This window comes from Chiloscyllium punctatum, chromosome 49, assembly GCF_047496795.1.
Source record: "Chiloscyllium punctatum isolate Juve2018m chromosome 49, sChiPun1.3, whole genome shotgun sequence".
Taxonomy (NCBI): Eukaryota; Metazoa; Chordata; class Chondrichthyes; order Orectolobiformes; family Hemiscylliidae; genus Chiloscyllium; species Chiloscyllium punctatum.
In genome coordinates, this window is record NC_092787.1 from 19893363 (window position 1) to 19917237 (window position 23875).

The 23875-nt window shown below is 45.7% G+C and overlaps 1 protein-coding gene across 4 annotated transcripts in view; it reads right to left on the bottom strand.

Moving 5' to 3' along the window:
- Positions 1 to 485: 485 nt before the first annotated feature.
- The window catches only part of LOC140469334 (adenylate kinase isoenzyme 1-like), a 158557-nt gene continuing 135167 nt past the window's right edge, over positions 486 to 23875 (bottom strand). For all 4 annotated transcript variants that reach the window (XM_072565750.1, XM_072565753.1, XM_072565751.1 and 1 more), the window contains 4 exons: positions 18457 to 18620; positions 15792 to 15908; positions 4764 to 4955; positions 486 to 3350 (listed from right to left, as the gene is read on the bottom strand). In XM_072565750.1, the coding sequence (XP_072421851.1) occupies positions 3282 to 3350; positions 4764 to 4955; positions 15792 to 15908; positions 18457 to 18620 (542 nt within the window). In that variant the 3' untranslated portion in view covers positions 486 to 3281. The remainder of the gene's footprint in view (positions 3351 to 4763; positions 4956 to 15791; positions 15909 to 18456; positions 18621 to 23875) is intronic.

Sequence of the window (23875 nt, forward strand, 5' to 3'; positions counted from 1 at the left end):
CGACTCCTACCACTGACACTCAGTAGTAGCAGTGTGTATCATCTTGAAGAGGCATTGCTGAAATTCATTAAGGCGCCTTACACAGCACCTTCCAAACCCATGACCACTTCCATCTGGAAGGACAAGGGCAGCAGGTATATGGGAACACCAGCCCCTGCAAGTTCCCCTCCAAGCTACTCACCATCCTGTCTTAGAAATATATCGCCATTCCTTCACAGTTGCTAGTAAAAATCCTGGAATTCCTGCCCTTAGGGAATGGGTTTACCCAGAGCACAGGGACTGCAGTGGTTTTAAAAGGCAGCTTACTACTACCTTCTCAAGAGCAATTAAGGATGGACATGTGTCCCTGCCAGCAATGCCCGCATCCCACAAGGTGTCAATAATGCAAAGGTGCCCCATGGAAAATAGAACGATATGTTTTCCATCACTAAACTAGTGCCAAGAGCTTATATCTGATCAAAATAGAGGCACTTCACAACATAACAGCGAGGTCAGTTCTGTTTTATTAAATTTACATTCATCACCTCCTCCAGTCAAATGATGAGTTGAAGCTCCAATAAATACTGGTAAATGTTTGGCTTTGAAACAGTATTAAGAAAAATAATTACTGGTCTGGTTGACAACATGGGAAGACAAAAAACGTTGCACATCTACAACTGGTTTGAATACTTTCACAAATTACTAATGCTTTGAACTCACAATGTGTGATATTGGTGATAAACACATCAAAAGGACTGTTTGAAATTCTTTACTGTTAATAACAAAGGCATTAATCATTAACAGTTGAATGAAGAACACCAAAGAAAATTCATACAAGTGCAGTATAATGTTCTTTTTACCAATAATCCACAGTGTGATTCTTTAGGAGATGATTGTTCTGAATTCTGTTTTGCTCAATGACACTGTGGCTTCTCCACTGTCCCCCAACTGGTTTGTCCATCCAAACACTGTACAAGGCTTTAAAGACTTGTGGCGTTTGGTTTACAAAATGAAAATAGAAAGAATTAAATGTTATTTAGCAATTGCAGGATATGGATTGTCCTCGGTAAGACTTTACATGGAGAGAAAGATACATTTCATCCATAAATAGTTTGTTGCTTTGATCTTTTACATGGATGGTGATAACAGCCATTAAAAGGACTGCACTCACGTCTTTGCCTCAAAAAAGAAGTATCTAACTGTCAGGTTGCTTAAAATTTATTCCAAGAATACAATACACAGATATGTTGTAACTGATTGATATTAGCCAGTTCCAGAATTTTACAGAAAGGTTGCTGCTCTACATGTTAAGATTGTATATGGTCAAAGTTATTGATTCCTTTTAAATGGAAAATTAGCTCAGTGTCTCCTTTGAGTTAAATTTTAATCGGAAGAAAATGGTTCCAAAGAATATGAAATGGAATATATAAATACAGGCCCACCCTGGTCAGGGAATAAAAGGGCAGCCATTTACAGAATGCCGAACTTCACATTCCCATCTGCTTCCAACATCCGTTGTGTTGAAGATGCTCCAAGGTTTTCGGGAACAGGGGTCTGAGGCAGAAATCAAATCAGCCATTGTCTTATTGAATGACAGAGCAGGCTTGATGGGCTACTCCTGATTCATAGGTTTAATTTCAGTTACTAGGAGACTGCAGATACTGGAGCATTAGAGTCGAGCGTGTGGTGCTGGAAAAGCACAGCAGGTCAGGCAGCATCCGAGGAGCAGGAGAATCAACATTACGGGCATAAGCCCTTCATCAGGAACTTCAGTTACTATCTCAGCAAGAGCTGGAGAAGCAATCTTTGACTCGAGCACAAAAGTTTGGTTTCTCAGTGAATACAGTACTTTGCTTGATAATTGACTGTTTTCACCTTCTCAAACAAATCACAAGGGCACGGAAGGACATGCAGCCAAGGTGAGTGGATAGTGATTAGATACAAACCAACCAAGATTGCATTGAATGGCAGAACAGACATGACGGGCTGAATGGTCTCCTGCAGTTTCCGATTTGTCTGGCTGGTTCTGGGCTATGGGACAGGCTCCTTCAGCAAAGTCACACCAGCGACTGGTCTGATCTAATGTCAATCTTCAGGTTATGCACTTGGATTGGCTGGATGATGCTTCCAACGAGAAGCCAGTTTTTTCCTTTATTTGGGGGCGGGGGGGTGATGGTTGGAGGGATGGTGGAGGACACAATCTCCCCCCCCCCATCTAAACAAAATGGGAAGAGCACAGTGGGAAGTGAAATATCTTATAATGATCGCTGAAGCTCATTAAAAGAAAAGGATACTGATAGATTTAACAGGCAAAAAAGATTTTAAAATAATGGAAACAGGAGAAGGGATGATAATAAGACAAGCTGTATAACAGCAGCTAAAATGTTGTTGGGAGCTTGAATTAGATATGCAATAATGACTATTTCAGATGCTTGGGTACATGTAGCATTGTACAATTTGGGTTAAATTCAATGCCATTGTCCTCAAACTGGAGACCCGCCATGTCCTCACCCCCCACCCCCAACCCCTTTTTAAAAAAAAACTGATTAGCACTGAAAAAGATTCTATCCCAGCTGCCCGCTCCAAAGAACAGGGCAAAAACTGACATGTGGCAAGACTTTGTTCACGTGGAGCAATCTTTCACACAAAATAGGGCAGTTTAACACTCTCTGTGACATGTTTGACAGTTTTAGACTAAATTACTAGCCTGAATCTGACTGGGAAATCAGAAGCTCTGTAAAATGGCAGAAGACTGTCAAATACAGAAAATAAGTCAGAAGTGATTGCAATCTCCAGCGAAAAAAAAATGTCTTGCTGGGAGTTTCAGTACTTGACGGTGACTGATTCTTCTTGACAGATAATCTATTGAGACCAGGAAAAGGCCAATGGCATGTCTGAGGCCATTTCCCTCCTGGCTTTAAGAAGGTGCTTGGGGTGCAGAGCGATGAAAGCTGGGGTCCAGCCACTGCTTGTCACAGATGGGGGGGGTCATGCTGATCTTCAGTGGCGCTGAATCCTGTTGTGTTCAGTGGGGGATGGTGTTCAGTGGTCCATGATTGAAGACGTAAAATTTATGGCTCATTCAGTGTCGCTCGCTCACTTGCAATGCCACCACCATATGCAAAGATGGACCCAATCAAATTTTCAGATGTGAAGACTTTGGATTCCCATTTTAACCAATGAAGCTGCTTTCTTTATAACGATGTCCATGATTTGGCTGGAAGTGAGCCCAGGAGGATAAAGGCTTCTCAAGAGGGCAAAGGGGAGAGGAGGGGCATTGATAAGACACTTCTGTGCCCCGTTCACTTCAACGCATCGAGAGCTGCACAAACTTGAGCAAAGACCTCATCCACTGTACCCTCTGCATTTATCTAACAATTGGAAAGAAAAAACACAGACAACAGCTGAGTGAATCAAATTGTCCTTCACACATCAGATTGGTTTCAAAATACATTTTCCTCCGGTTCCCGCCATCCCATTCCTCTCTCTGAGTGACTTTAATGTTCACATTCACAGTCCAAGACTGCCCACTAGAACCTCAGAGTGGATATAGCCATTTTCGGTGAGGCCTGGACAGTCAGGACAATCAGAAGGCTGTTTGACAACATGGGGCATCACAGTCAAGTTCCAGCCCCTGATGCAGCATCCACAAACACTCACTTCCCAACACGTTAACATGGGATCTCTGACAGGATCTGGTTGAGCTAGTCTCTTCAGAGCCCAGAGAACCAAGGTTAATTTTAGAAGGACTGACTTAATGCAGTAGCTGTATCACTATCAGAATAGGCAACACATTTTATTGACACTTCCACTGTCTCTACTGAGAGAGTAGATAATGTATTTACCAACAAATCCATGGAAGGAGCTAGACCATGATTCGGCTTACAGGCCTCAGGAGTAGAAAAGCACTGGGACAGAACATCGAAGTCTCTCAACTCATGATATGGAGCTGTAGTTCACAAAGAAGCACCGGCATCTCTCTCAATTATGGAGAGGCAATTAGATGTGTATCACTTGAGGGTAATCAGTCTATAAACATGGGGTAAGGTGAGGGGACAGGCCTCTATGAACCACTCTAATCAGTCCAGCGATTGGACTCATACTGCTGCAATTAGTCTGCACCACCCTCTGGTTTTTTTAGGCAACTGAGCTAACTGACTCCCCTGTCAGCTGATAAATAGCATCAATTCATCATGGTCAAAAAGTGTGGTGCTGGGAAAGCACATCAGGTCAGGCAGCATGCAAGGAGCAGGAGAGTCAACATTTTGGGCATAAACCCATTGTCCTGATGAAGAGCTTATGCTCAAAACGACGATTCTCCCGCTCTTTGGACACTGCCTGACTGGCTGTGCTTTTCCAGCACCACACATTTTGACTCTGATCTCCAGTGTCTGCAGTCCTCACTTTCTCCCAATCAATTCATCATGGGTCTGGTCAATTCATGACACCAGGTGAATGCATCAAACAGCACAGCCCGGGGCAGTCATCTACTCTCACTCCAGGTGAACAATGACAGCTTCTGTAGTTAAAAGGGTTCTCCCTGACTCTGCGGCCATTGGACAGCTCAACCCAAATTAATCCAAAATTCAGGATTACCCAGCAATCCTCTTTATGCAGCTCTGAAGTTTATTTCATCCCCCGATTCAAGCACTTTGTTGATTTTCAGAGTCACTTTCGAATTGAGCAGATGGAGTTGGGATTTGAGAAGAATGCTCATATCGAACTACCATTTATTTTAGTAACTTTAACAGGCATTGTCACACTGTCGCTGGTTCAGGCCTCACCTTCCTAATGATGCCCTTGGGCTGATAGTAGTTGATGACGGGCTCAGTTGCTTGGTAATAGGTGTCCAGGCGTTTTGCGATGGTTTCTTCGTTGTCATCAGAGCGCCCACTAGTCAACCCTCGCCCCAGGAGCCGTTTGATCATTGTCTCTTTTCCAGCATCGATGTACAAGAGCAGGGTGGGAGGCTTGATCTACAGGGGTGAACAATGTGCACAATCAACAGGAGGAGATTACCTAAAGTCCAGCTCACAATTCTCATTGCTCCTCTCGGCTTCTCCCCCACAATGTCTGAAATCGGAACCTTAGCATGGCTTTTCTCCTTTAGTCACTTGTACATCCTTTGGCTTTAGGGTGGGAATCACTTTCAACCAGAGTTAAGAGGCAAATGCTCCCACATCAGGAACAGAACAGATGGCTTACACAGTAAACTCTTCACTACACCGTTCCCTCAAACATTCCCAGATCAGGAACAGACGATTTACACAGGAAACTCTGCACTACACTGTTCCCTCAAACACTCCCAGATTGGCCGAAAATGGAAAAACAAAATCCATACTGAAATGTGTCAAAGATTTTGGATGGGTCAGGTGGATGGGAAGAATACTTGTCATAGAGTCATAGAGAAATAGAGATGTATAGTATCGAAAGAGCCCCTTCTGTCCAACTCGACCATGATGACCTAATCTAATCTAGTCCCACCTGCCAGCACTTGGCCCATATCCCTCTAAACCCTTCCTATTCATATACCCATCAGATTCCTTTTAAATGTTGCAATTGTACCAGCCTCCAACAATTCTTCTGGCAGCTCATTTCATACACGCACCACCCTCTGCGTGAAAAGGTTGCCCCTCAGGTCTCTTTCATATCTTTCCCCTCTCACCCTAAACCTATGCCCTCTAGTTCTGGACTCCCCCCACCCCAGGGAAAAGACCTTGACTATTTACCCTATCCATGCCCCTCATGATTTTATGTACCTCTATAAGGTCACCCCTCAGTCTCTGATGCTCCAGGTAAAATAGCCCTAGCCTATTCAGCCTCTCCCTATAGCTCCAACCACGACAACATCCTTGTGAATCTTTTCTGAACCCTTTCAAGTTTCAAATTACACACTATATTGCAAAAGTGACCTAACCACTTAACTAATTCCAATCAGAACCACCGTACCCATGGAAAAAAGCCTGAACCAATATTGGCCCTGAGTCAAGGACAAGCATATTGTTGTTCTGAACAAACAGTTCCCACTGAGTCAGAACTGGAACGACATCACTGCTGGTGTTTTGCCACGTGTTGGATGTGTGCTCATGTGCTACTGGAACTGTCAGCAGAAGAAAGGAAATGGGAATATTTAATCTTGACAGCTAAATCCTCCATTCCCCTCCAGTGTCATCTGTCTTCTCCTCAAGGCGCAGGGTATCATCTGAGAAGAACCCCCACACTCTCGCTCAAAGCCACCAGGTTTCAGGTGGGAGCCTCAGTTGTGGGTCGCCAAAGGAAATCATGCAGAAAGGGAGGTTTCTCCAATTCTGAACCCAATGGTACCTTCCCTGACCTCACTCATAGCTCTTTTCCTGTGGGGGTTATTTGGAATGTGGCAAGGACAAGGAGCTCTGGTCAATCTGTTTCAGTGCCCCACGGGGCCAATAGCAGGGGCGCCCCCACTAAATAAAGGTCAGGACACAAATCACCTCAACCCTAGGCCCTTCACTGCCATTCTAGCTGAAGGCTGGTGTGTGTGTCTGTGTGTGTGTGTCTGAGATAGTCAAGGCCACCTGGAATTGTATCAAGTCTAGTTCATTCCACGGAATTCCTGAACAAACCGTCTTCTATCCTGAGCTCGAATGTACCTACACCTACTTCCTGTCTAATCAGAGACAGGGTCCAGAGATGGCGCTAAAACGTTCTGCTTTCCTAAGTGGGCCACTGATTAACTGAGGAGCACACTGGCTTTTTCTTAAAGGTGATTAACTCATTGGTTCACCAGTTCAACTGCACATAGTGAGGTGACCTTACTGCTCTCAGGTCTGGGTTCACAAACATCTGGGTCACACTGGGAGCCCCCAATTTGCCTTCAGGTTTCCTTCTTCCTGTCCTGGGCTGATGGGTAAAATCCTACTGGGGGGGGGCGGTGGGCCTTTCTGGATGGGTTTGGGCTAGAGTTATTGCCTCTTTGGCTATACCATTCAGCTCTTAATCCCTTCAGTAAACACCTTACCCCTTGTGCTGGGATTCTCACTGTGAGTGAGTCTTGTATTGCGGGACATATTTTGAGAAAGGAACCTTAAGTGTTGCCCTTGCCTGTAAATTTGATCCGGTTGGACAGTGTCAGAAAGGTATAGAAGGAGGCCGTTCAGCCCACCATATCTCTGATGACTCTCTGAGCTGAGATGCTATACTTAATGGAGGTTTTTCCTCCAGCAAGCAGTTTTTGACCAGTGAGATTATATAAAGTACTTAAATCAGGAAATAAATTGGGGGGGCGGGGGAAGGGGCGGAGGTGTATTGGCTCTTGCTAACAAGGCAGGCATTTTGTGCCCAGCCCCAGGTCATAGAGATGTACAGCACAGAAACATACCCTTCGGTCCAACTAGTCCATACTGACCAGATATCCTAACCTAATCTGGTCCTATTTGCCAGCATTTGGCCCATATCCCTCCAAACCCTTCCTATTCATATACCCATTCAGATGCTGTAATTGTAGTAGCCTTCACCACTTCCTCTGGCAGCTCATTCCATACATGTACCACCCTCTGTGTGAATAAGTTGCCCCTTAGGTCTCTTTCATATCTTTCCCCCTCACCCTAAACCTATGCCCTCTAGTTCTGGACTCCCCCACCCCAGGGAAAAGACTTTGTCTATTTATCCTATTCGTGACATCTCCTGATTTTATAAGTCTCTATAAGGTCACCCCTCAGTGCCTGAGGGAACCACTGAGAGTGGAATCACCATGCTTTTTGGAAGGGAGTTCCAGGATTTTGATCCTGCAGTTGTGAAGTAATAGTTTGGATACATGCCCAAGCAGGGATGCAGTGAGACCGGGAAGGGAAGCACCTGCTACCTCTGTCGGTCTGGCGATTGTGAGCGATTGTGTAATTATCACAGCACGAGGGTTACTGGGATCAAGGTGACCAGATAGTGAGAATGACACAATTTTTAAAAATCTTTACAAGCTACTGGAGTTAAAAAAAGGATTTGCTAAATTTACTGAATGGCTTATACTGGTCATCGAAGGTTTAGGAGCCAACAACACAAAATAGTCAGACATTAAACAGAACTGAGCACCAACAAGTTAGAAAATAATCTGTTCTGTTTACAGCACATTCCTGATCAGAAGGTCACACATTAAATCTACAAACAAGGAAGTACAGTTGATCCATTCAGTTCGCTAGTGTCCCAGATTTCAAAACACTCCCTGCTCAAGAATTGCTTCACTGTCTGGCAATTATCGCACAATCAAAAGTGCATCCTCACTGACACCCTGGTTGTAATAGGTACGCACATCATTAGGGAGGATATGATCATTCAAAATTAGATTGCAGGGCTTTCCCACTTTAGTGAAGACAAAGGAAAGGATTTTAAGGAGTCACTCACCAGCCTTTGCCCAGCATTAGCAACTCTACACCACACTCCACGCCCCACTCTGCACCCGCCCCCCCCACCGCCATGTAATACATCAGCTACGTCATCTCCTCCCCCCACCCCCCAAGCTAAATTCAGGGCAGCTACACCACTGAGCAAAACACAGCCCACACCATTTCACTGTACAAGCCTTCCCTTCAGCAACTTCAGCCTTCCCCACCCCTGACCCCTCACAGCCAGCTTTCTATATGGTCCTCACTGAGGACTGCACGCATTGTAATAAGTAGCTCAGCTTACCCCCAGTCGGCAAAAACATGCCATATCACTTCCTGTGATACAGGAATTCTCACCAAACCAACAACTTACATTTATACAGCACCTTTAATGTGGTCAAACATAGAATCAGAGAATCCCTACAGTGTGGAGACAGGCCTTTTGGCCCAACAAGTCTCCACCAACCCTCCAAAGAGTAACCCACCCTGACCCTATTATTCGATATTTACCCCTGACTAAGGCACCTAATGCACACATGCCTGAACACTATGGCAATTTAGCATGGCCAATTCACTTGACCTGCACATCTTTGGACTGTGGGATGAAACTGGAGCACCCGGAGGAAACCCACAAGGACACAGGGAGAATGTGCAAACTCCACACAGACAGTTGCCCGAGGTTGGAATCAAACCAGAGTCCCTGGCGGTGTGAGGCAGCAGTGCTAACCCATCCTCTGGTTCAGAGGAGAAATTACCGAAGAAAGTTTGATGCAAGTCCCAGAGGGAGCTATTAGGATCGGTGCGAGCTAAAAAGGTGGGTTTTCAGCTAAAAGATGACAGAGAGTGTGAGGCCCAACCAGTGATTTATAAAGTTCAAGTGTAACCTCTATTCTATTCCTCTATTTCAAACCCAAGTGGACGTTTGCTTTGTAAACCACCATGTCAATCTGCTCTACCAGCCTTGAGGATTTGGTACATCAGGACTGCAGCATTGCTGAAGAGAGAGACATTCTTTCAAAGTTTTTTATTTCTTGTACGCACCAGGGCTATTCACAAGAAATGTAATGGGGAAACAACAGTTCTACTCTATCAGAGGACCGATCTGGTTGGTTGCCAAGTGAACTCTGATTAATACGGGCATTGTCATTGAAAATACACAAGTAAATGATGACTGACTGTTAACTGCTCAGCCTTGTTTAAATTTTCAGCAATTTTCCCTCCCACGGGGTCAACAATGCCTTCCAGCACATCTCCTCCACTTCCCGCACCTCTGCCTTTGAAACCCACCCCTCCAACCACAACAAGGATAGAACACCCCCTCCACTCCTCACCTTCCCCCACCAATTGCCTGATACAACGCACCATCCTCCACCATTTCCGCCACCTACAGTCAGATCCTACCACCAGAGATATATTTCCCTCCCCACCTCTATCAGCAGAGACCATTCCCTCCGCGATTCCCTTGTTAAGCCCACACACCCCCATCAACCCACCCTCCACTCCCAGCACCTTCCTATGCCACCGCAGGAAGTGTAAAACTTGTGCCCATACCTCCCTCCTCACCTCCATCCAAGGCCCCAAAGGATCCTTCCACATCCGGCAGAGATTTTCCTGCACTTCCACACACGTCATCTACTGTGTGTTTTGCTCCTGATGTGGTGTCCTCTACATTAGACAGGACGCTAACTTGCGGAACATTTCAGGAAACACCTCGGAGACACATGCACTAACCAATCCCACTGCCCTGTGGCCGAACACTTCAACTCCGCCTCCCACTCTGCCAAGGACACGCAAGTCCTGGGCCGCCTCCTCCACCAGATTCTAGCCACCTGATGCCAAGAGGAAGAATGCCTCATCTTCTGCCTTGGGACCCTCCAACCACATGGGATCAATACTGATTTCAGCAGTTTCCTCATCTCTCCTCCCTCCACCATCCTCCTAGAACTTGGCACTGCTCTTTTGAACTGCCCCACCTATCCATTTTCCTTCCCACCTCTCTGCTCCACCCTCCACTCTGACCTATCACCATCACCTCCCCCACCTTCATCTTCCTATTGCCTTCCAAGCTACCTTCCCCCCAGCCCCACTTGCCTTCCTATTTATCTCTCAGCTCCCCCTGCCCCCACGCCATCACCACATTCCTGATGAAGAGTTTTTGCCCGAAATGTCAACTCTCCTGCTCCTCGGATGCTGCCTGACCTGCTGTGCTTTTCCAGCACCACACTGTTCAGCACTAAATTTTAAGCCAGGCACGTTGAGACTCTGATTGGTCAAGACATTACCCTGAGTGTGTGTACGCATTCTTTCTGTCTGCAGTATGAGGTAGCAAGATGAGTGGTATTACCAGTAACAGGATGACTCTATCAAATCAGAAAGGCATCCTGCCAATCACATCATTGTACAATGTGGCTTATGAATTTCAATGCTGGTGTAATGTTATGTATGCAGGCTACACACCCAAATACATTGTGTCAAACTGCCATGCCAGTTCACAACAGGCGAGGAAATGGTATACAACCAGTCCGTCCCTGCAAAACTCAAAACACAATGCCCCACGTTAGATGGGATCACATGGCTGGACAATATTTGCTAAGCAATCCTGAGTTCCCAAACAATTGCACGCACAACTAATTGAGGAATATTAGTTGGGCTCACAGTGTGGGGACTTCACAGTACAGGAAATTAGAGCATTGATATACTTCAGACAGAAATGATGTATATATACACACACACACACACATACACACACACCCTTTTGTACCTCAGCCAAATAGATGGCACCCTCAGGCCAATGCCTTGGCCAATCATAGTCAACCTACCTGATCTAGAATTTAAACAAAACTTGGCAATTATCTGTCAGTCATTACCAAACTGGTGCATTTTCCTTAGTCTCTCCTACTTGCTAACCAATCAGCACTGTCTTCTCGTACAGTGTAGATGTTAATCTTCTGTTACATTTCTTGCGGATTGCCCTTATGAGTGCAAGATGAAAGGCTTTGACAAAATGGGTCTTTTTTCAGCTGAATTTTGGGATCTTTTTTATCTCTGGCTATTGCAGTCTTTCTAGTCCTCTACATTCTCAATTTGCGTAGTTTAAAAAAATGCTGACTTGTAACTTAATCTCCCGAAGCCCAGTTATCGTTTTATACCTCTCCACCGTGAGCTCTAACTGCCAATGTCTCTGCACAGTTCACCATTCTGTTACCAATAACTCCCATCAGTCTCTGCATAGTTGTCAATCTTCACACCATCTGCTGACTTTATAATGCTGCCCCCTACACACAAATGGAGGACATTTCTAAGACTGAAGGGTCAATGGACCCAAAGAACGGTCCTTGGGGAAGTGCAGACCACCTTCCAGTTGTATTAGCTTGATGTTAAATCACTACTGCTCAACTCTCAATCCAACGTTTTAGTAACTCCTGCTTCAGTGAGATATTTTCCCCCTTCAAAGATGCAGTGATTTCAAATTGAACCACACGGCACAGGTCTGCACGAGTCCCTCATGCATCTTTGAGCTGTCCCTCATGTGGACAAACCCTCCCACAACTCTATTTATGGGTATTTGTCCAAACTCGTTCTTGCAGCAGTCATCTGAGATAACCTACAGATGGCCATTCTTCCAATACTGACTCGACTGTCACTAAAATAAGTCACATTCTTCAATAGCCAGCATTCTAAATCCATCCTCCAGCAATCTTTATTTTGATGTTGTACCATCAAAGTCACAATGTGGCTTAAACAGAAGTCGAGGTTTACGTAGGATACTGGCACAGTATCACAGCCCGTTCAAAAATAATGATTTTTATGGAAAATTAATGGGGAGAAAGTGAGGACTGCAGATGCTGTAGATCAGAGCTGATAATGTGTTGTTGGAAAAGCGCAGCAGGTCAGGCAGCATCCAAGGAGCAGGAGAATCAACGTTTCGGGCATGAGCCCTTCTTCAGGAATAAGGAAAGTGTGTCCAGCGGGCTAAGATAAAAGGTAGGGAGGAGGGACTAGGGGAGGGGCATTGGGAATGTGATAGGTGGAAGGAGGTTAAGGTGAGGGCGATAGGCTGGGGTGGGGGCTGAGAGGTCAGGAAGAAGATTGCAGGTTAGGAAGGTGGTGCTGAGTTCGAGAGATTTGACTGAGACAAGGGGGAGGGGAAATGAGGAAACTGGAGAAATCGGAGTTCATCCCTTGTGGTTGGAGGGTTCCTAGGCGGAAGATGAGGCGCTCTTCCTCCAGCCGTCGTGCTGCTATGGTCTGGCGATGGAGGAGTCCAAGGACCTGCATGTCCTTGGTGGAGTGGGAGGGGGAGTTGAAGTGGTGAGGTGGTTGGGTTGGTTGGTCAAAATTAATGGGCAGGAGATAGTAGCTAACGAATTACTGGAGCTCAGCCTCTGCATATTTGACCCGGGAGTCCCAGATCAATTATATCAGAGTTGGCAGCATTCACAAAGCTGTGACTGGATCCGCACAGTTACTTTAATGCACATACAGATACAAGGGAGGCCGATGCACATGCCCCGAGGCATCTGACCACAGGAGCGTTTTCATTTACATAGAAACTCCTGTTTTAGGCCGTGTTGTCTGACCCTGCACACCAGCTGTCATACCAGAGTCACTCACTTCTTATGAGGGTGCGCCTCTCTCTCCCGGATCCAGATTCGACATGTTTTATTAAAACCTTTTGCCTATTTCCACTTTAAAATTACGAAGGAAGGCGTCCTTTGCTCTCAGGAGAACAGCTAAATCTTAAAGTCTAGCTGACCATTCTGGAAATACATGCTTGGTCAGCCAGGAAGACAAAAGGAGGGGAAATAATTCAAGTTAAACTTTCACCTGGTCGGAGGTTACCATGGAGAAGGATTCTCCATCCCTCACCTGAGGCATGGTGACCCTCTGGTTAAGCCATCACCAGTTGTCTCTCTCTTTGAGAGAGCAGCCGTACAGTCTGGTTAGGCAATGGCAATTTTACCTAATTTTAAAAATTCTAAACAGCTTCACTAAATCCTGTGCTATGATTCTTTTTCAGGAGAGCTGTTTAATAGAGCAGCAAATCAGACAGCTCCCAAAGTCAAAATGATTTGCAATGTTTGTGACCGAGTACATAATTTTTTCCACAAGAATTGACACACCTTTGGTCACTGTCCTTACAGGATTAAGTTAGGTGCAGCACATCTACGTTAAATTTTCCATCAATTTTCAAATCTACTGACCCTTAACAAGAACTTGTTACTCATGAATGCACATAGGCAGACAAACACACAAAGGGCACGGGTGTGTACAACTCTTTGTGATTTTAATGAATAAGCACAAAGGGAATCCACTTGGAGAGGCTGCAGCCAAGTCTAAAAGACTCCCCCTGACTCCAGTTGCCGTATCAGCAAAGTTGGATAAGGATGTCGTTTGTAATGGTTTGAAAGGATTTTGTTCCCCAGCCAGTGCAGTACGTGGACTCGTATAGCTCCACAAACAAGTCGATTTGTGAAGCTGGTCTTGAGGCTGTGGGATTGTGATTTTCAGCTAAGCCCCCTTGTGTTTTGACCTTGTCACTGGTTGACAAGAATCAATTGAGGATTGCAAATTTGGATACACGTGGGGGGGAGGAGGGGGGGGTGGGGGTGGGGGAGGTGATTTGAAGTTTTGACGTCAGTGTAATATGTACAATGTTGATTTCACAAGGACACAGCCTGCAGTGAAATCGACATTGTACATATTACATCGACATCAAAACTCTAAATCACCTCCCCCGCCCCCACCCCCACCGTGGATCTGAAATTGCAATCCTCAATTGATTCTCAAGGATAAAGGAAAACTCTCAGGTCTCTCCCGAGACTGTAATCGATCATCAGGAACCTGTACAATCCTATCAGTTCCAATGTCTCAGTTGTCTAGCCCCTGCCACCAATCCTGTTTGGACACAGTGAGTCGCACAGGGATTCCAGTGCACAAGCTGTTAACTCTTAACCTGGACATTGAGTTCCAGCAGACTATTCAGCTAAAGGCAAGCACCACAACAGAGTCTGATCCTGAACTCAGACAATATCAAAGACAGAAACAGAGTAACTCTGGGAGGGGACACTGAAGTTTCATTGCTAATTTACTCTGACATTGCAAAATAACATCCACACAACATTGAGCCTAACCAAGAGGAAATAATTTGCTTTTATCCAGCACCATTCATAATCAAAAGTCTACTAAACTCAAGTGAAGCACTTTTGAGACATAGTCACTGTTGAATTATGGAAAACACAGCATCCAATAAGTACAGAGGACGCTCCCTCAAATAGCAATGAGATAATGGCCTGGAGTGTAATGATGGGGAAACTGTCAGCAAACATCAGAGTCCCTGGATCACAACTGACAACCACACCTGGAATTCACAGCTGCCATGCAAATTCAGGTGCACCTCCCTGCTTTCTCAAAGGGCAGGCTGTTAAACTTCTCATTTTTCCACTGGGAAATTGCACAAAAGTACTTGAATCATCATAAACAACCACTTTTAAGGCAATTAGGTTTACAGAAAAAAACCTTTGAGGAAGTTACATTTTGTTGAATACGATCTGATAGGGCTTTGAACACCACACTGACCAATCTGGGGGCTGGCCGTGAAAAACTATTACTGCCCTTTTGCAGTGTCAAATTTCTTCATTTTGACAGGATCACACCTTGGGTTTTTAGAAAGCATATATTTTTAGAACGTTATAATATTTCAGACTCCACCCTTCAATCTATCCTTTGGCCAAAATAATTATTTCACTCTCAATAATATGATTAAAAAGGGAAGGATAATCAGTGCATTTTATTTCCTGTGTTGCTGGCTATGAGAATACTTCAATGTGATTGGGTCAAGGACAAGGTCCCTTTGTCAAATTAATATGGGGAAAGGAGAAATCTATACCTTAATGGTCATTAGTGCTTCTCAGGCAGCTTTCTATGTGGATAGTAGCAGTCACTTCATCACTGACTGCAAAATCTGGACCAAATAATCTCTTTCAGTGGTTTTGATAAAGGGATAGGTGTTGGCCAGAACTCCAGGACGAATAGGGCGGCACAGTGTCTCAGTGGTTAGCACTGCTGCCTCACAGTGCTGCCACCCAGGTTCGATTCCAGCCTTGGGTGACTGTGTGGAGTTTGAACAATCTCCCCGGGTCTGCATGGGTTTCCTCCGGGTGCTCCGGTTTCCTCCCACAGTCCAAAGATGTGCAGGGCAGGTTAATTAACCATGTTAAATTGCCATTGTGTTAGGTACATCAGCAAGAGGGAGGTGGGATTGGGTGCGTTGCTCATCAGAGGGTCGGTGTGGACTTGTTGGACCGAAGGGCCTGTTTCCACATTGTAGGGAATCCAATCTAATCTAATCTAAACTTCCCTACTCTTTGTTGAATCATGCTGTGGGATCCTTCAAAAACAAAGGGAAGAGTGCTCCAAATGGTTTGTCCCTAATCCCCGTCCCCACAAAGCTCATACCCGCTTCTCAAATTCTTCCCCTTGCTTCACTTCACGAGGGTAGCCATCAATCAGGAAGCCCTTTGAGACATCGGCCTTAGCAATCATAGCATCCTTCAGCATTTCCAGGATAGTTTCCTGAGGAAAGGAGATACACAGGATGTTCAATGTGTAGTAACAGGGGATACAAAAATGCACAATACTCACACCATCACTTGTGCAAACAAGACAAAAACCAGGGAACGATAGACCAGTCAGCCCTACGTCAGTGGTGGGTAAGGTGTTGGAGGGGATTCTGAAGAGAGAGAGGATTGACATGTATTTGGAAAGGCAGGGACTGATTACGGACAGTCAAGATGGCTTTGTGGGTGGGAAACCATGTCTTACTAACTTGATTGGGTTTTTTGAAGAGGTGACAAAAAAAGATTGATGAAGACAGTGTTGTAAAGATGGACTTCAGCAAGATGTCTGACGTGGTTCTACATGGTAGATTGGTGAGTAAGGTTAGATCACATGGGCGTCGAGAGTGTGGTGCTGGAAAAGCACAGCAGGTCAGGCAGCATCCGAGGAGCAGGAGAATCGACGTTTCAGGCAAAAGCCCTTCATCAGGAATGAGGCTGGGAGTGTGGGGGAGCGGGGGAGAGATCACATGGGATCCACTGGGAGTGAGCTAGGACATACCATTAGCTTGAAAGTAGGAGACAGAGGGTGGTGGTGGTGGTGGAGGGATGTTTTTCAGACTGGAGACCTGTGACCAGAGTGCCACAAGGATCGGTGCTGGGTCCACTGCTTTTCATCATTTATATAAATGATTTGGATGTGAAAAAGGAGGGATGGTTAGTAACTTTGTAGATTACACCAAAATTGGTGGCGTAGTGGTTGAACTTGATGGAAGTTATTAAACTTGAGGGCATAGAAGAGAGTGACAAGAATAGGAGAAGCTGAATAGAGTGGGGCTTTAGAGACAATAGACAATAGATGCAGGAGTAGGCCATTCTGCCCTTCGAGCCAGCACCACCATTCATTATGATCATAGCTGATCATCTTCAATCAGTATCCTGTTCCTGCTTTGATTCCACTATCCTTAAGAGCTCTGTCCAACTCTTTCTTGAAAGTATCCAGAGACTTGGCCTCCACTGCCCTCTGGGGCAGAGCATTCCACACACCCACCACTCTCTGGGTGAAGAAGTTTTGCCTCAGCTCTGTTCTAAATGGCCTATCCCTTATTTTTAAGCTGTGTCCTCTGGTTCTGGACTCACCCATCAGCGGAAACATGCTTCCTGCCTCCAGAGTGTCCAATCCTTTAAAAATCATGCAGGGCTTGGATAGGGAGGATAACCAAAGTCTTATTCCTGGTGTAGGGGAGTCCAACACCAGACAGCATTGTTTAAGGTGAGCGGGGAAAGATTTAAAAAGTACTGAGGGGAAACTTTTTCCACGCAGTGGGTGGTGCATGGATGGAACGAGCTGCTAGATGAAATGGTGGAGGTTGGTACATTTGAAAGGCATCTGGATGGGTATATGAATGGGAAGGGTTTAGAGGGATATGGGCCGAATACAGGCAAATGGGACTAGGTCAGACTGGTTGGCACTGTGACTCTCACCCTATAACTGGCCAAATATGTGGGATTACTAGTGCCAGAGTTTAAAGTTCATGTAAAAATGAAGCTACAGTCAAGTTAACTTGCAGCCCGAAAGTGTGAGATAATGGTGACAGAAGCTCATTTCCGGAGTTACTGTTTAAAGTCCTACTTTTCCAGTTTAAGTTTTGAGGAAGGAGTTCCGTGCAATTATACTGAAATGTGGTCTGTTTTGCCCCAGCTGTCACAGGCAGTTTGAGTGCAGTCCTGTGTTGCAAAAGACTGAAGAGAATGTTGGAATTCGGAGCACGACAGGTCAGTCAGGTGCTCGCCCAAAACATTTACTCACAGAATATGAACGCGGCCACAACAACAACAACAATATGCATTCTTATGGCGCCTTTAAAGTAAATGGAGAAAAATTGCTTCCTTCGACAGGAAGGTCAGTAATCAGAGGACACAGATTTAAGATAATTGCTAAAAAAAAAAATAAAAACCAGAACAGAATTGAGGCAAACACTTTCTGGGTCTTTTTTCATGCAGCAAGTTGTGGCCTGATTGAGTCAGACTCAACAGCAACTTGCAAAAGAGAACTGGATAAGTATTTGAAAGGAAGAAAATCGCAGACCGGGAGGGGAGGGAAGAAGAGTGGCTGGGCGAGACAAATTGGCCAGCTCTTTAAAGGTACAGGGTAGCTCAATGGACTGAATGGCATCCTGTTCTGTAGGATTCTGGGAGAAGAATTCAAGGCATTTTGCTGGAGGCCAGTCAGACAGATAAAAGACCCAGAGAGAAACAGAGGCGGCTGTTTCCACACCAGAGACAAAAGCGAGGACAAAATGCACTTTGGGTCACAGAGACTTTGGATCAAAGCGATTGATAAGCTTGGCAATATGTCCAAGGTAACGTGGAGAACATTACAGGGCAAGGTTCACGCAGACATGTATTCGGCTGAAGGGAAAACTTGCTTAGCAGCTTTTGTTATCGTTCTGGCACTGAGAAGTTGGGTGAACCACAACAGACTATGCTCAGAGCCAAAGCCGGGCATGGTTGTTGGGGGGAGTTGCATTCTTTAAATGAGGGACTCTCACTGTGATTGGACTTACCAGAGGCACAAGTCCTCCTGCCTCCATAATGTTCTGGAAATGCTTCCCTCTCTCTGAGCCAGAACTGACTTCAGCCCTCAGCAGGTCGCCGGTGGATAGGTGAGTGTAGCCATATTTATGTACAACCTTCTCACACTGAGTTCCCTTGCCGGATCCTGGGCCACCTAGTTATGGACAAAATGGGAGAGTGCATCACTAAAACAATGCCGGGGTACGGCTGGGTGAAGCCCCAATCTGATGCAGTGTTGGTCACAGAAACATTTCAAGATAATTTCCAACATACCACCTTTTTTTCTTAGAAATGCATTATCCCTGTCCAATTGTTCGCAGTCCTGCCCTTTGATTTGTAGGTCCAGAGAGGGTCATACAGCATGGAAACAGACCCTTCGGTCCAACCAGTCCATGCTGACCATAATCCCAAGCTTGAACTAGTCCAAATTACCTGCCCATATTCCTCCAAACATTTCTCACTTATGTACTTCTCCAAATATCTTTAAAACATTGTATTTGTACCTGCATTCACCACATCATCTGGCAGTTCATTCCAGACAAAAAAAACTTCAGATGCTGGAATTCAAGGTCGACAGGCAGGAGGCTGGAAGAACACAGCAAGGCAGGCAGCATCAGGAGGTGGAGAAGTCAATGTTTCAGGTGTGACCCTTCGTCAAGACTGGGGGTGGGTGTGGGGGAGCTGCAGGTAAAAGGGCAGGAAGGGGGGGGGGGGGGGGGGCGGGGAGTGGGGAAGGGGTGGTGAGGTGGGGATAGGTGAACACTGGTAGAGAAGTTGGTCAAAGGGAGGAATGAATCCAGTTGGTGGCTGGAAGGAGAAAGTGAGGACTGCAGACGCTAGAGATCAGAGTTGATAAGTGTGGTGCTGGAAAAGCACAGCCGGTCAGGCAGCGTCTGAGGAGCAGCAGAGCGAACATTTCAGGCATTCCTGATGAAGAGCTCATGTTTGAAATGTTGACTCTCCTGCTCCTCAGATGCTGCCTGATCTGCTGTGCTTTTCCAGCACCACACTCTTCAATGCTGGAAGGAAGGGTAAATCTGAGGAATGGGAGGGCTAGAAGGAAGGAACAAGGCCTCCCACTCACCATCCATTTTAATTCCCCTTCTCACTCCCTTTTCTGACATGATCATCCTTGGCCTTCTCCATTGCCACAGCGAATCAGACCGCAAACTGGAGGAACAACACCTTATTTTCTGCCTGGGCAGTCTACAGCTCAGAGGACTCAACACTGAGTTCTCCAATTTCAAATATCCTCCCTTCCCATCTCCCGACTCCCCCTCCTTTCCATTCCTCGGATCGACCCTTCCCTCCATGTACCAACCAGATTCATTCCTCCCATTGACCAACCAGGCTGTACCCTCTACCTGTCTTCACCAATCCCCATCACACCAACCTGCCCCCGCCACCCCCTGTATCTGCAGCTCCCCCACACCCACACCCAGTCCTGAAGAAGGGTTACCCCCAAACTGTTGACTTCTCCACCTCCTGATGCAGCCTGGCTTGCTGTATTCTTCCAGCCTCCTGCTTATCCACCGTTCAGTCCACATGTCAACCCTCTCTATATAAAAAAAGCTTCCCCTTATGTCCTTTTTAAATCTTTCTCCTCTAACCTTAAAAATATGTCCCCTACTTTTGAACTTTCCCACATCAGGGAAAAGGCCTTTGCTCTTTATCTTATTTACGGCCCTCATGATTCTACAAAGTTGCCCCTCAACCTCCTACGGTCCAGTGAAAAAAGTCCCAGCCTATCCAACCTATTTTTATAACTCAGACCCTCCATTCTCAGCAACATCCTGGTAAATATTTTCTGAGCCCTCTCCAGTGTAATAATATCCTTCCTATAACTGGGCGACCGAACTGCACACAGTACTCCAGAAGAGGCCTCACCAATATCCTGTACAATTTCAACATGACATCCCCTCAAAGATCAGAGAAGTGAAGACAATGTTGCTAAACGCCTTCTGAACCACCCTGTCTACCTGCGATACAAATTTCAAAGAATTATGAACTGGAACTCCTGGGTATCTGTTCTACAACATTAGCCAGGGTCCCACCATTAATTGTTTATGTCCTGCCCTTGTTTGTTTTATCAAACGAGGGCACGGTGGCTCAGTGGTTAGCACTGTTGCCTCACAGCGCCAGAGAGCGGGGTTCAATTCCCGCCCCAGGCAACTGTCTGTGTGGAGTTTGCACATTCTCCCCGTGTCTGCGTGGGTTTCCTCCAGGTGCTCCGGTTTCCTCCCACAATCCAAAGATGTGCAGGTCAGGTGAATTGGCCATGCTAAACTGCCCGTAACGTTAGAAGAAGGGGTAAATGTAGGTGAATGGGTTTGGGTGGGTTGCTCTTCAGAGGGTCGGTGTGGGCTTGTTGGGCTGAAGGGCCTGCTTTCACACTGTAAGTAATCTAATCTAAAAAATGCAATACCTCACATTTATCCAAATTAAACTCCACCTGCCACTCCTCAACCCATTGTGATTGTTAACACCCATAAACATACATTTCTCAAAGATGTGGCAATCCATAGCAATGACGACAGCATCAATACACTCCAAGAGTCAATAGCTTCATAACATTCACTCTTAAAGCACACACAAGATGGCTGACCTCCATTACCACCTGAGACAACAAAGGCATCAGACAGCGGCATTCTAACTTAAACATAAAGTAAAATCCCGCCATTCCTGGAGGGAAGTGTTCCCGGAGTCTGTCTCAAATGGTGAGATCGAGGACGGTGGGCACATTTAATAACTGGAGACAAACTTTTGAAAACTATTACATTCAGAGAGAAGTCAATTAGAACTGGAGAAATAGTCCAATAAACCAAGATATAAATAACATTTGTTGAACTGAAATTATGTAGGATTCTCAGGTGAAGTTATTGCAGGTCAGTGTACACTGCTGTCCTGTGCAACACTGTAGGTCTATGTACAACACAGCCCCCAACAGTCCAGACCTGGAACTGGTTTTATTATGGTACAGTCGGATTTAGAATACTGTGTACAGTTCTGTTCTCCACATTACCAAAAGGATGTTGACGCTTTGGAGAGGGTGCAGAGAAGGTTTATGAGGATGTTGCCTTGTATGGAAGGTGCTAGTTATGAAGAGAGGTTGAGTAGGTTAGGATTGTTTTCATTAGGAAAAAGGAGATTGAGGGGGGGGACCTGATTGAAGTTTACAAAATCATGAAGGGTATAGACAGGGTGGATAGATATTGAAGGATTCAATAAAGAGAGGTCATGCTTTCAAGGTGAGAGGTGGAAAGTTTAAGGGGGATACACGTGGCAAGTACTTCACACAGAGGGTGGTGGGAGTCTGGAACATGTTGCCAGCTGAGGTGGTAGAGGCAGGCACAGTAGATTCATTTAAAATGCGTCTGGATAGATGCATGAGGAGGTGGGGAGAAGAGGGATACAGATGTTTAGGAATTGGGCGACAGGTTTAGACAGTAGATTTGGATCAGCTCAGGCTTGGAGGGCTGAAGGGCCTGTTCCTGGGCTGTAAATTTTCTTTGTTCTTTGTTATCATTGTGTGCATTTTAGGATTTATTTTTTCATGCCTTTTCAAAGTTTAATTTGCTTTCTTGAATGTCTTCCCCTTTTTGACCTGTTATGATTAGATTCCCTTCAGTGTGGAAACAGGCCCTTCGGCCCAACAAGTCCAAACCGATCCTCTGAATAGCAACCCACCCAGACCCATTCCCCTACATTGACCCCTTCACCTAACACTACGGGCAATTTAGCGTGGCCAATTCACCTAACCTGCACATTTTTGGATTGTGGGAGGAAACCGGAGCACCTGGAGGAAACCCACGCAGACACGGGGAGAATGTGCAAACTCCACAGACAGTTGCCCGGGACAGGAATTGAACCCTAGTCCCTGGTGCTGTGAGGCAGCAGTGCTAATCACCGAGCCACCGTGCTGCCCCTTATGTGCAGTTTTGGTCTCCTTGTCTCAGGAAGGATGTGCTGGGGATGGAGGGAGTGTAGCGAAGATTTACCAAACTGATTCCAGGGATGGCAGGACTGACGAATGAAGAGAAACTGGATCAGTTAATATTGTATTCACTGGAGTTCAGAAGAATGAGGAGGGTGTTTGTGATGAACAGAGAGTCAGAACTGGGGGTGGGGGGGGACAGTTTGAGGATACAGAGGAGGTCATTTAGGATTGAACTGAGGAGAAATGTCTTTACCCAGAGAGGGAGGAGCCTGTGGAAATCTCTGCCCCAGAATGTGGTTAAGACCAAATTATTGGACATTTTCAAGAGGGAGTTAGTCATAGTTTAGGTCTAAGGGGATCAAAGGGTGTGGAGCAACAGCGGGAACAGGGCACTGAGTTGGATGACCAGCCATGACCATAATGAATGGGTCAGCAGGCTCGAAGGGCTGAATGGCCTACTCCTGCTCCTATTTTCTACATTTCTATGACCCCTAAAAGTTGAGAGGTGAAGCTGCAACACATGATACGATGCACAGAACCTTTCACATGGATATGATATTCAATGGGATTTCACTGTGTATCGTCCGATCTCCGAATGGCCGATGGACCGTTCAACTGGGGGAGAATACCGTGCTGGAGGAGATTTGGTGAACGGATTTAGTAATGATCCCAAACCATTAGGAAGGAACGTACTCGATGAGTCAAAAAATTGACACCAGCACCAGAGATGAACAGTGGTGAAGATTTCTGTGCTAATGAATTAGTTAGTGAGACTGAGGCAATTCCTTATCCACACGAGGGGAACGCAGACATTGTAAATGGTGCTGCAGACAAGGGCTGCAATCATGAAGTGAAAAAAAAATTTACACATTCCCAGAATAATCTAAAGACAGACTGAAAATTAGATTACTTACAGAGTGGAAACAGGCCCTTCGGCCCAACAAGTCCACACCGACCCGCCAAAGAGCAACCCACCCAGACCCATCCCCCTACACCTAACACTACGGGCAATTTAGCATGGCCAATTCACCTAACCTGTACATCTTTAGACCGTGAGAGGAAACCCACTCAGACACGGGGAGAACGTGCAAACTCCACACAGACAGTTGCCTGAGGCGGGAATTGAACCTGGCTCTCTGGCACTGTGAGGCAGCAGTGCTATCCACATGAAGATGTAAGTGAGCATCAATCATAAAATATACTGGACCGTCAAAGCTGAAATGTTTGTTTGGAAGTCAGGAGGAGGAAGAGAAACAAAGGAGACTCTGGCTTCAAAATTAAAAATAACAGATAGGAGTGCATCTGGTTCAAATCAGGCACCAGTCAGGAGACCGAGCACCTGAACACCAGGCTGTTCATTATCAATCCAAAGGGATAGCTACCTTAATCATTGCTGGGTCAAACTGCAGGAACTCCTGATTGAACTGGTCTGCTTCCAGATGAAGAGCAACTACCAGAATTTAGAACTAAGT